This window comes from Zonotrichia albicollis, chromosome 6, assembly GCF_047830755.1.
Source record: "Zonotrichia albicollis isolate bZonAlb1 chromosome 6, bZonAlb1.hap1, whole genome shotgun sequence".
NCBI classification, from domain to species: domain Eukaryota; kingdom Metazoa; phylum Chordata; class Aves; order Passeriformes; family Passerellidae; genus Zonotrichia; species Zonotrichia albicollis.
In genome coordinates, this window is record NC_133824.1 from 57,788,139 (window position 1) to 57,797,909 (window position 9,771).

Genomic DNA, 9,771 nt, shown 5'->3' on the forward strand with positions numbered 1-9,771 from the left:
ACTCCCCTCCAATTTATAAAGATCATTTTGAATTTCAGTCCTGCCCTTGTACAGCTGAGGGTTATCTGCAGAATTAATGAACACCCTTTACCTCCTTCCATTTTAATACACAGTAACTCCAGATCTGCTGGAGACAGGGCACAACAAAAAGCTTATCAGCAAGTTCATTTCCACATGTGTGGGATCAAACCATGATAAGCAGTGAAGTTCACACACCATAAAATGGAGCAAGTCAAGCATGAAAAATAATTTATTGCTCTAATTTCCAACAGTCAATAACCTTATGTTCAGAGATAAGGGATTACAGACATCTCTTACATGGGTAAATATTCTCTGAGCCTTCACTTTCCAGCTCACCCAGGCCACAGCAACTTCAGTCTCCCACAGGAAGTGTTCACCAGGTGGATAAAGGCACCACAAGACAGCTGAAGTATCCCAGTCACTGCCAGCATCCCTTCCAGCATCACCTGTGCTTCTGGTCCCAGACACTTCTGTTATGTTCAAAGGTATCCAAAGCAAGCACTTGGTGTTACCTCTGACATTTTCATTTTGTCATTAAAATTAACATTAGTGCTTCTCCAACTGGATCCTCTAACGTCGTTTTCTCCTCTTGGGGAGAGATACTTCTGAAAGAAAATAAAGAGAAATATTTCTTACAAGCTTTAAAATCCGTCTTCCCTCATGGGAGTTGTTCAAGTAGAATGAATTCTATCCAGCACAGGAAATTAATTAGATAAGCTCTTGAGATCCCCTCCCAGTCCCTCTCCCCATGATTTTTAAATATGAAAAAAAAATCTTTCTGGATTCTACAGCACACTGTCATTCAAAGTATCAACTGAAATTCCATTAATATTGTACTTGAAAACTTACTCCATCTTAAAACCTTTCTGCTCCTCACCAACACCTTTCAGATTTTGTTGTGAATTTGACAATGGAAAACTCACAAAATATCTGAAGAGACTGCTTATGGGTATTTTTAATGCTTCAGAATTTACTGGAAAATTCTGAGAAATAGGAGAATGTTCCTAATTTAGAAAGAAACTTTTTATCCACAACAAGTGGACAAATGAAGGGAAAGTAAACAAAGTACAGTATAAAATGCTCCATGGCACCTTCAATCTGACCATTTAAAACTGAATGAATTCCTACTGTCTACAAATAAAAGTAACCAGAGAATGTAATATTGCTTCAGTAATACAGGATGCTCCTTTGCTTCTAAAAACAGCAAATATAAATATACAATGTCACAAAAATGTATTTTAATACATTTCAATGTATTAAATTGTATTAAATATCCCTTGTATTACATATCCTTCCATTACATACAATTTTGGACAGTAATTTACTACAGAAGGTTTTTTATACTGTGCCATGTTCTCAAGCAGCTGAAAACAGACCCTGAAGCTTCTGAGTTGCAGAGCAGCTCAGTATCATCCAACATTGCTCAAAACTAACAGTGGAGCTGCTCTGTAGAAGCATCACTCTGCTTTATTATTGCTTCCCAATTAAAATTACATTATTTCCAGTAACCTGAATGACAGCAAAGCCATTCACTGCCCTGCTGCAGTTCCCAGAGTCCTGCCCTGACAATGTCAGATAACCTCCAGCACAGCAGAGGATGCTATTGCTGTGCTGGAGCTCAATCCATGGAACACAGCCCAGCCCAAAGTAAGGCTGGAGAGGAACCTTCCCTCTCCTCAACAAAGGTGAGGGCAGCAAGGGCTCTTCTCTCCAAAGTTCACAGAGTTACCAGAACACTTCTGTAAGTGGGTGACTGACCAAAAAAATCACTTTTCCCTACACCATGGAAACTCCTCAAGACAAACTTGTAGTACAGAAAAATGAGACTCCTTTGAACTGGACCAGTTTTAACTCTGAACACACTACAATGAAATCTATGCAGAAAAAATTTACTCTGGGACTTTGCCACGGCATTTCAAAGTTTCAATTTTCATGCAACAATATGCAGGCTAAAACCAAAGCTAGCTTTTGCAAAGTAGCAAGACACGATCCAAATATTCAAGGGATATTAAAAACCAAGTCACTGGTTTGCTGGAATTGCAATCATTGTACCTCCTTCCTCTGAGTCCTCTTCTACGATTATTGGCATCCCGATATGCCGAGTTACAGCTTCCTCTGCCACCTGCTTTTCACCTGCACACAGATTTTGAGGAAAAACTGTCAGCTTTGTTTTGCTTCTACATCCTTCATCCAGCAGTTAAAAGATTGTTCACTGCTGCTCTCCTGAGATGCTGTCAAATGCTGCAGACAAACCTACTTTTCACAGTACCTTCCATATGGTTCACTAAGAAACCTTCAATAACAAGTAATTAACACTATCAATTTAAAGCAAATTAATCACCAACTCAGTTCAATAACTCACAATGCCCTTACTGCTCCAAAACACTTCATCTGCTCTTTTAAACTCAAGCAAAGGCAACGCTGCCTAATGCTCATCTCTGAAGAGGGATTCAATTCCTCAGTAACTTTTTTTTTCCCTAGCAGAGGCTAAGCAAACTCTCAAAACTGAGTTTGGAACTTTGAAATTAAATTCCCATCTTCAAAATAAAGACAAATGAAAAAGTGAAAAGACAATTGAAAAAGTAAAGACAATTGAAAAAGTAAAGACAATTGAAAAAAGTAAGGGCAATCCAAAAAGTAAGGGCAATCCAAAACGTAAGGGCAATCCAAAACGTAAGGGCAATCCAAAAACTGAAGATAATTCAAAACCATTTTGCTGTTTAGTTTCATTTAAACTGTAAAAATAAGGAGTAAAGAAAATATTTAGACAGCAGAGCAACTTCTATCAGTTGAAGAGTTGGATATCAGAATTTCCTTAGAAAAAGTAATTTCTCAGTGATCAACAGCAAAATTGAGCAATTGAAAAAGACAATTCAAAAAGTCAAGACAATTCAAAAAGTCAAGACAATTCAAAAAGTCAAGACAATTCAAAAAGTCAAGACAATTCAAAAAATAAAGCCAATTCAAAAAATAAAGCCAATTCAAAAAATAAAGCCAATTCAAAACCATTTTGCTGTTTAGTTTCATTTAAACTGTAACAAATAAGGAGTAAACAAAGCATTTGGACAGCAGAGCAACTTCTATCAGTTGAAGAGTTGGATATCAGAAAGAGAATTTCCTTAGGAAAGGTAATTTCTCAGTGATAACAGCACAATTTAACCCAGCTAGGAAAGCAATGGATAAATTTTGCAAGCTCCCCAGGTTCAGGGATGCAATGGAGAAGTACCTCTAACTTCTGAAGAACCTCTCCTTGCTGGCTGAGGTGTCCTGCTGCCTTTTTTACTTCGACCTGGAGATTTCCCACAACTGGGCCCTGATTCAGAGGATTCCAACTGCATTTGCCGATGTCTCCTGGATCTGGAAACCTGAATGACACAAAAACACTGAATTTCTACAGCCAGATCCTGCTGTGGGTCACTTGACAAACCAGCAGGGACCAAAGCATCAACCTGATGTCAGGGTGGAAAAGGGATAGAAGGGGAAAGAGGGAGGGAGGACCCTCACTAATTGCAGTTCTTCAGTTTTAACAGGACAATGCCCTTCTATGATTTAATGGGTGCATAACTTAAAATGCAAATAATGAAATATTCATTAATTCCCAATCCATTCTGTTATTACCAACCCATGCCATGCTGCATCCCCCAAGACAAAAGCAACATTTCCAAAAACTGCTGCTCTGTAAAGCCTCCTTACCATCATACTTTGTTTAAGTGTCTAGAAAACATCACTGCACATTCACAAGTCTGGACTGTTATAAAATCCAGAGCTTCATTCAATGACACATTTTTCAATATGAGATTTTAATAAACAGAGAAAGGTGAGATGCTTCTCATAGGACTGCTAAGAAAAAGACAAACCAACAATACACTTTTAAGTGAGAAGCTACTGAAACAAAGTTTTCAAGAACTTGCAACTGACTTTAAATTCCCAAGTCCCATTTTCACAGTCATCTTCCAAGATTCCAATATCTAAGATACAAAGAATCTGAGCAATTAAACTCTCAGGTATTTTTATACATCTTGGTAAAATTCCATCTACTTAAACAGAGAGTAGATATAAAAAGAGAGCCTGTAAAGGAAAATTCTCCAAGCACAGGCCTTATCTGCATTGTTCCATAAATCTAACAAGAAAAGAGCTTTGGGTTTCCCTGTTGTTGGGAAAACTAAAAAATTGAAAAACTGAATGACACAGTGCAGTTTTAACTTATTCCTTTTTGACCCAACATTTACATTAAACTGGTACTTAAAACTGTTCTTGAAAAATAAATACATCCCCACTGTCAATTTTCATACTCACCTCAACAACTGCAGAATAAGACTTGTATTTGATTCTGGCCAGGGCATTTGCTCTTTCAGAACCCTGTAAAGAAACAAAAGTCCAGTCAGAAAAGATTCTTATTCTATTCTAGCAGTACTGAAATATTGCATCAGGCAACCACTTGAGCAATAGCTCACTACAGCTGTAACTCTATAATTAGTCCTACAGAATTTCCATGCCACCAAAATGGTACTTCAAGGAAAAAAAAATTCATTAAAAAGACAGAGAATAAGTTTGGTTGCCTTCACTGTTACAAAGCCCAGGAGGATTCAAATTTGAAAATTCACATCTTACCTAAATTCAAAGCAGATAAGTACAACATAAGACAATTCTGTAGCATAAAAAAATGAATATTGCCTTAAGCTGAAACTCCAGGAGGAAGTGTAAAGGAGTTTAGCTGAGAAAATACAGCTCATTTCCCTCCTCACCTGAAGAGAGACTTTTAATGGTGATCATGTAAGAGCTGTCACAGCAGTGAATGCTCACAGCTCAACAGAAAATAATGTGAATTAAAAAAAAAAAAACAAAAACATGCAACCAGCCCCACCAGCTGTCCTTGGAATTTATTTTTACACTATCAAACTTTGATCTGCACTGCTTAGCCTGAGATCTGAAGTCAAAAAAATGAACAGATCTGGCCTGTGCAATGCAGCAAAGTTTCCTTACCTCTGATTTTAGCAAAGCCTCCTCTTTCTTTTTGTCTTCTGCTTCAGGAGCTACTTCAGCATTTCGGAGTAATTTCTGTGGGGAAGAAAAGTGTTTTTCTTTAAGCATCTGTGATATACAAGACAGCTAAAAGCCAAGAACTATAAAAAACAAGACAAGCATTTACACACATGCCCATTTTCTATATCTCCCCTACACTGTGGCCTTTCTTTGATCCAGAAATGTGTTACAGAGGTATTTAATGAGGCCACACCATCAGCAGTCAGCTGTGGTATCCCAGAGGCAAGAGCACCCCCAAGTCCTTTCTTCCACACCACATCCCTGCCTCAGGTTTCACTCACTGTAAGCCTTCAGTGTCACAGTTCCCTCTCCTCCAGCCTGAGATGTAATCACACCAAGAAATCCAGCTCTAACATGTTCACTCAACCTGCTAAGGCCCCACAGCACAGTGGTTGGTGGTACCTACCATCCTGTTCTGCTGCCATTCCTGATGTTCCAACGTTATGTCTTTGAGATTAACCACAAAGTCATCTTTTATCAAGCTCAGGGCCTTGTCTGGCTGGGATTTGTCAGCTGAAATGACACACTTCATTTTCTGGTAGTGGTCGTGAATATTCATCAGTTCCTGAAATTAATTTTAAAGAAGTGTCTTTCAGGAAAAAACAAAGATTCCAGCAGTAAAGCAATATTGGTCCTCAATGTAAAAACCCAGGGTTATAGAAACCATTTTAAGGAGATCATTGGACCAGGAGGAATGTTAGAAACTGATTGTAGTTAGATTATTTGAGTTTTAGAGCCAAGGAATCCTGCTAACCAGAACTGACCCACAAAATAAGCTCAAGAAGAAAGAGTATCTTATACTATTTAAACTAAAAAGGTGATTCAGGACCACTGTGATTCTGATACTGTGGTTCATTTTCACCTCTTTGGAGGAAACATTTTACTTCACAGATTTCTGTACCACTGCAGTCAACCTTACTGATACACATTTGAATGAAAAAACCTGCAAAGAAAGTTCTGCCACTGAGTGATATAAGAACCTTTACCTGGCTCTATATAAGAACTTCTACCTCACTCGAATTACTCAGGTTTTTATCAAATGCATCACATAATAAAAATCAAATGCATTTTCATATAATAAAAAACCCAATGTTTGAAAGGAGAAATAAAAGTGGGAGAAGGCTATGAACTTGCAGATAAGTAAATTCATATTATCACAATCCTCCAGCTGCAACCTGCAGATGTATCACAACAAACATGCTTCCCCTCTTTTCCATTTTTCTCTAAGTGACAATTAACCATTTACATCCTTTTACATCCTACTGAGGCAAAACCACAAAACATTACAGCATATTTCAGTATTGAAAAAGGTACCACAATTCTTCCAAACCAAATGCCACAACTCTGAGTGTCTGCTGAAATTACCTGAGTCTGCATTCCACAAAAGGGCAACACTGCTGATTAGAGAAGTTAAAGCTTTTGGACAACAGAGAAATTAAAACAAAGCAAACCCCATTGATTAATCTGTAGTTTAAAGGTTACTGTACCTCGAGTACATCATTAGTGATGAGATTATTTACTCTGTCACTTGGGTCCTTAAATTCTTCTTTAAAATCATTTTTCTCAATCTTCTTCTTAGTTCTGTAGGTCAGCTAAAACAAGAGGAAATGTTTGTAACATAAAAGAAAACTTGAAATGGCACCTCCTCCCGAAAATTCCTACTGCATATCCATCAATCAGGAGATGGAAGATACTGAAAGGCATAAAACCACATAAAACAGCAGCTTTGCTGTCACATGCTCAGAGGCAGCACTTTTCACAAATTATTGTCTAGTTAAGAATTTAATCCAGCACTTTGACTAATTTTCCCAGCTGGTAAGACATCTCAAATCCGTTAGGAACATTAGAGACTGAAAAACTAAAAACTATTTTCAGGTGAGAAGCATTCAAACATCCTCTAAGCTCTTCATCCTCTACCTAAGTAAAGCCACAATATCGCATTTTAACTGGCCTCAAGGCTGAGCTGACCATGAGTGCTGTTGAACTGTCAGGCACTGAAAGATGAGGGTATTTTGTTTAAAAATGTAAGTCATTAATGTAATAACTCACTGGCTTTGGCATTGCTGTGAAGTGGAAGGCTCTGGCAAGTCTCAGTCTCCTGAAGATATAGACTGCATCATAGTGCTGGGCATCAAGCAGATCCAGCTGAAATTTCTGGATTTCAGGCCAATGCTTGAGTGCAATTCTGATCTGCAACAAGAGTTAAACACTGTTAAACCAAGATTTCAACCATAAAATAATAAGAGAGCTCACTACTGTGATCTACAGTCTGATCTGACTGCAGACAACTCTGCATGTCCAGAGCTGCAGAAAGGATCCCACTATAACATCTGTTATTGCCATCATCATTTTATGCACCTAAGATCATTATTATGCCACTTTCTTTGACAGAGACATGGAACACAAGTCCTCTCTGACATTTGAAAACATTCATTCTTTACATTCTGAAGTGTGTGAAAAATAGTCTGCACCTGGGACATTCCCCTTCACTTGTGATCAGGAAACAATAACCACACCAAGCTGTGCTGCCACTGAAATGCTCATAAATGTTTTCTTTCCCTTGTTTCTTCCTTTCTCCACTCTGCCCACTTCCCTTTCTGCTTAACTTTCTGGATAACTCCTGTACCCTGTTACAGCTGTGGCTTTAAAATTGCCTAAATTCAGCTTCATAAAAAGTCATTGATTCCTCTGAGGTCAAAATATGAGCCATCATGGCATCATTGTAGACTACTTCAAATTCATTTTGTTATTTAAAGAATTTGGACTCAGTTTTGCATGTGCACTCAACATATATCACAAAGTTCCTAAGCAAGCCATTTCTCCTTGCACTGAGTTTCTAACTCCTTTAGATATTGGTCTCCTATCCTAAAAGCAGCAAGGAGGGTGTCATTCACTCTCTCAACCTATTTATGAATTCCTTTTCTGGTTAACAGGAAGTGGAAATAATTCAGTGTCCATTCTGTTGGAATTCTGAAGAGTAACTCAGGCTGTAATGGGGTTCACCCTACAACTGCAGAACACATTCTCTGTCCCTGCATTTTCTAGTAGCTTCTAATCTGGCTTTAAGTATTTTTTATGTTGAGAAAGCAAGAGGAAATGCCCTAACCATTTATGATGACAAAGCAGACAGCAGTGTACCACATATCTTATGCTTAGTATCTCCTGAGAATAAAACCACAGGAACAATTACCTTTTGTTTTGGCTGACAAAGCTGGGCATTATAGAGCCCATACAGAAGGTACAGGGCACCAACTCGGATCTGGAAGGAGTAGGGGGGAAAGAAGTACTGCTGGGCCACATCTAGAGTCTTCTTTGTGATCTTATTCCTCTCCAAAGCTCTCATTCTACCACTAAAGCAAATAAACAAAAAAAAAAGCAGTATGTTAAAACAGGTAAATATAAAACTGTAGGTTTTAGAAAACTTCATAATGCAGAAACATTATGAACATTATCTAAGCTTTAGATGTTTTAAAAATAGAGAATCATTGAATATCCTCAGCTACAAGGGACCCGCAAAGATCACTGAGTCCAGTTACTGGCCCTACATACCAAGAATCACAAGCTGGCAGAGTTCAAGAAGAGTCTGGACAAGATTCTCAGCACAGGCTGTGATTCTTGAGTGTCCTGCACAGGGCATGGATCCATGATCCGTGTGGGTTCCTTCCAACTCAGGATATTCTGATTCAAACACGCACGCCCTGCGATCACACTTTTAAATCTCCCGAGGACTGCACTAAGCTCCCTGCAGAGCCACCGCTCAAACCACACACATTCCTAATGCACGAAATACCCTGAAGTTAAAACTCTCTTCCATCATCACAGAGGAACCGATGCTCCTCTGAGCTTTCTTTAGAGCCCAGCCAGGCAACCCTCTCCCTGAGCCAGGCCTGAGGGGCACACGGCTCACTGACACCTCCTTTAAGGCTGGCCTAGCCCGGGGAGAAACCGAGCTCGGGGCTGAGGGGGAGCAGGAGAGGCGAAGGCAACGGGAAGGTGAGGGGAAGGAGAGGGGCAGGGGCGGCTCGGCCTGAGGGGCGGCCGGGAGCCATCTCCACCATTCCACCATCCCACCATCCCACCATCCCCCTCTCCCTCACTAGAAGATGGTGTGGAAGCGGCGCTCCCTCCACAGCTCGGCGAAGCGCTCGAAGCGGACGGTGTCTGCCTGCTGGAAGGCTCCGAGCAGCTCCTCGCAGTCCTCCTTCAGCCCCGGCACGCCGTCCATCCCTCCGGCTCCGCGCTCACCCCGCGGCCGCTCCGCGCATGCGCTCCCGCACCACAACAGCCGCGCGGCGCCTGCGCACGGCCCGTGCCGGGCGGGGCCGGCAGGAGCTGCCCGTGAGGGAGCGGGGCTGTCCCGACCCCGGTACCGGGAAGAGATGCCCGGGCTGCCCGTGAGGGAGAGGGATTGCCCCAACCCCGGTACCGGGAGTAACTGCCCGTGCTGCCCGTGAGGCAGCGGAGCTGTCCCGACCCCCTGTGCCCTCCCGCCGCGGTGCGGCCCCAGTGCTGGGAGGAGCTGCTCGTGCTGCCCGTTAGGGAGCGGGGCTGTCTCGACCCCTGCACTCCCGCTGCGGTGCGACCCCGGTGCCAGGAGAAGCTGCCCGTGAGGGAGCGGGGCTGTCCCGACCCCCTGCGCTCCCACCGCGGTGCGGCCCCGGTGCCGGCAGGAGCTGCCCGCGCTGCCCGTGAGGGAGCGGAGCTGTC

General features: G+C 41.5%; 1 protein-coding gene across 1 annotated transcript; it reads right to left on the minus strand.

The window, feature by feature from the left end:
- Positions 1 to 232: 232 nt before the first annotated feature.
- On the minus strand, positions 233 to 9,367 carry SNAPC1 (small nuclear RNA activating complex polypeptide 1). The gene is made up of 10 exons (XM_005491637.4): positions 9,162 to 9,367; positions 8,255 to 8,414; positions 7,114 to 7,254; positions 6,552 to 6,656; positions 5,471 to 5,629; positions 5,005 to 5,079; positions 4,318 to 4,380; positions 3,248 to 3,386; positions 2,074 to 2,154; positions 233 to 626 (listed from the first exon to the last, which is right to left on the minus strand). Exons 1-10 carry the CDS (start codon positions 9,287 to 9,289, stop codon positions 592 to 594), a joined length of 1,086 nt encoding a protein of 361 aa, XP_005491694.2. The 5' UTR covers positions 9,290 to 9,367; the 3' UTR covers positions 233 to 591.
- Between the last annotated feature and the right edge of the window lie 404 nt (positions 9,368 to 9,771).

Coding starts and splice junctions, on each gene's coding strand:
- SNAPC1 (XM_005491637.4), bottom strand. CDS start 9,289: ATGGACGGCGTGCCGGGGCTGAAGGAGGACTGCGAGGAGCTGCTCGGA. Junction 8,415..9,161: donor CGCTTCCACACCATCTTCTA/GTGAGGGAGAGG, acceptor TATTTGCTTTAG/TGGTAGAATGAGAGCTTTGG. Junction 4,381..5,004: donor AGGCTTTGCTAAAATCAGAG/GTAAGGAAACTT, acceptor GTTTCTTTACAG/GGTTCTGAAAGAGCAAATGC.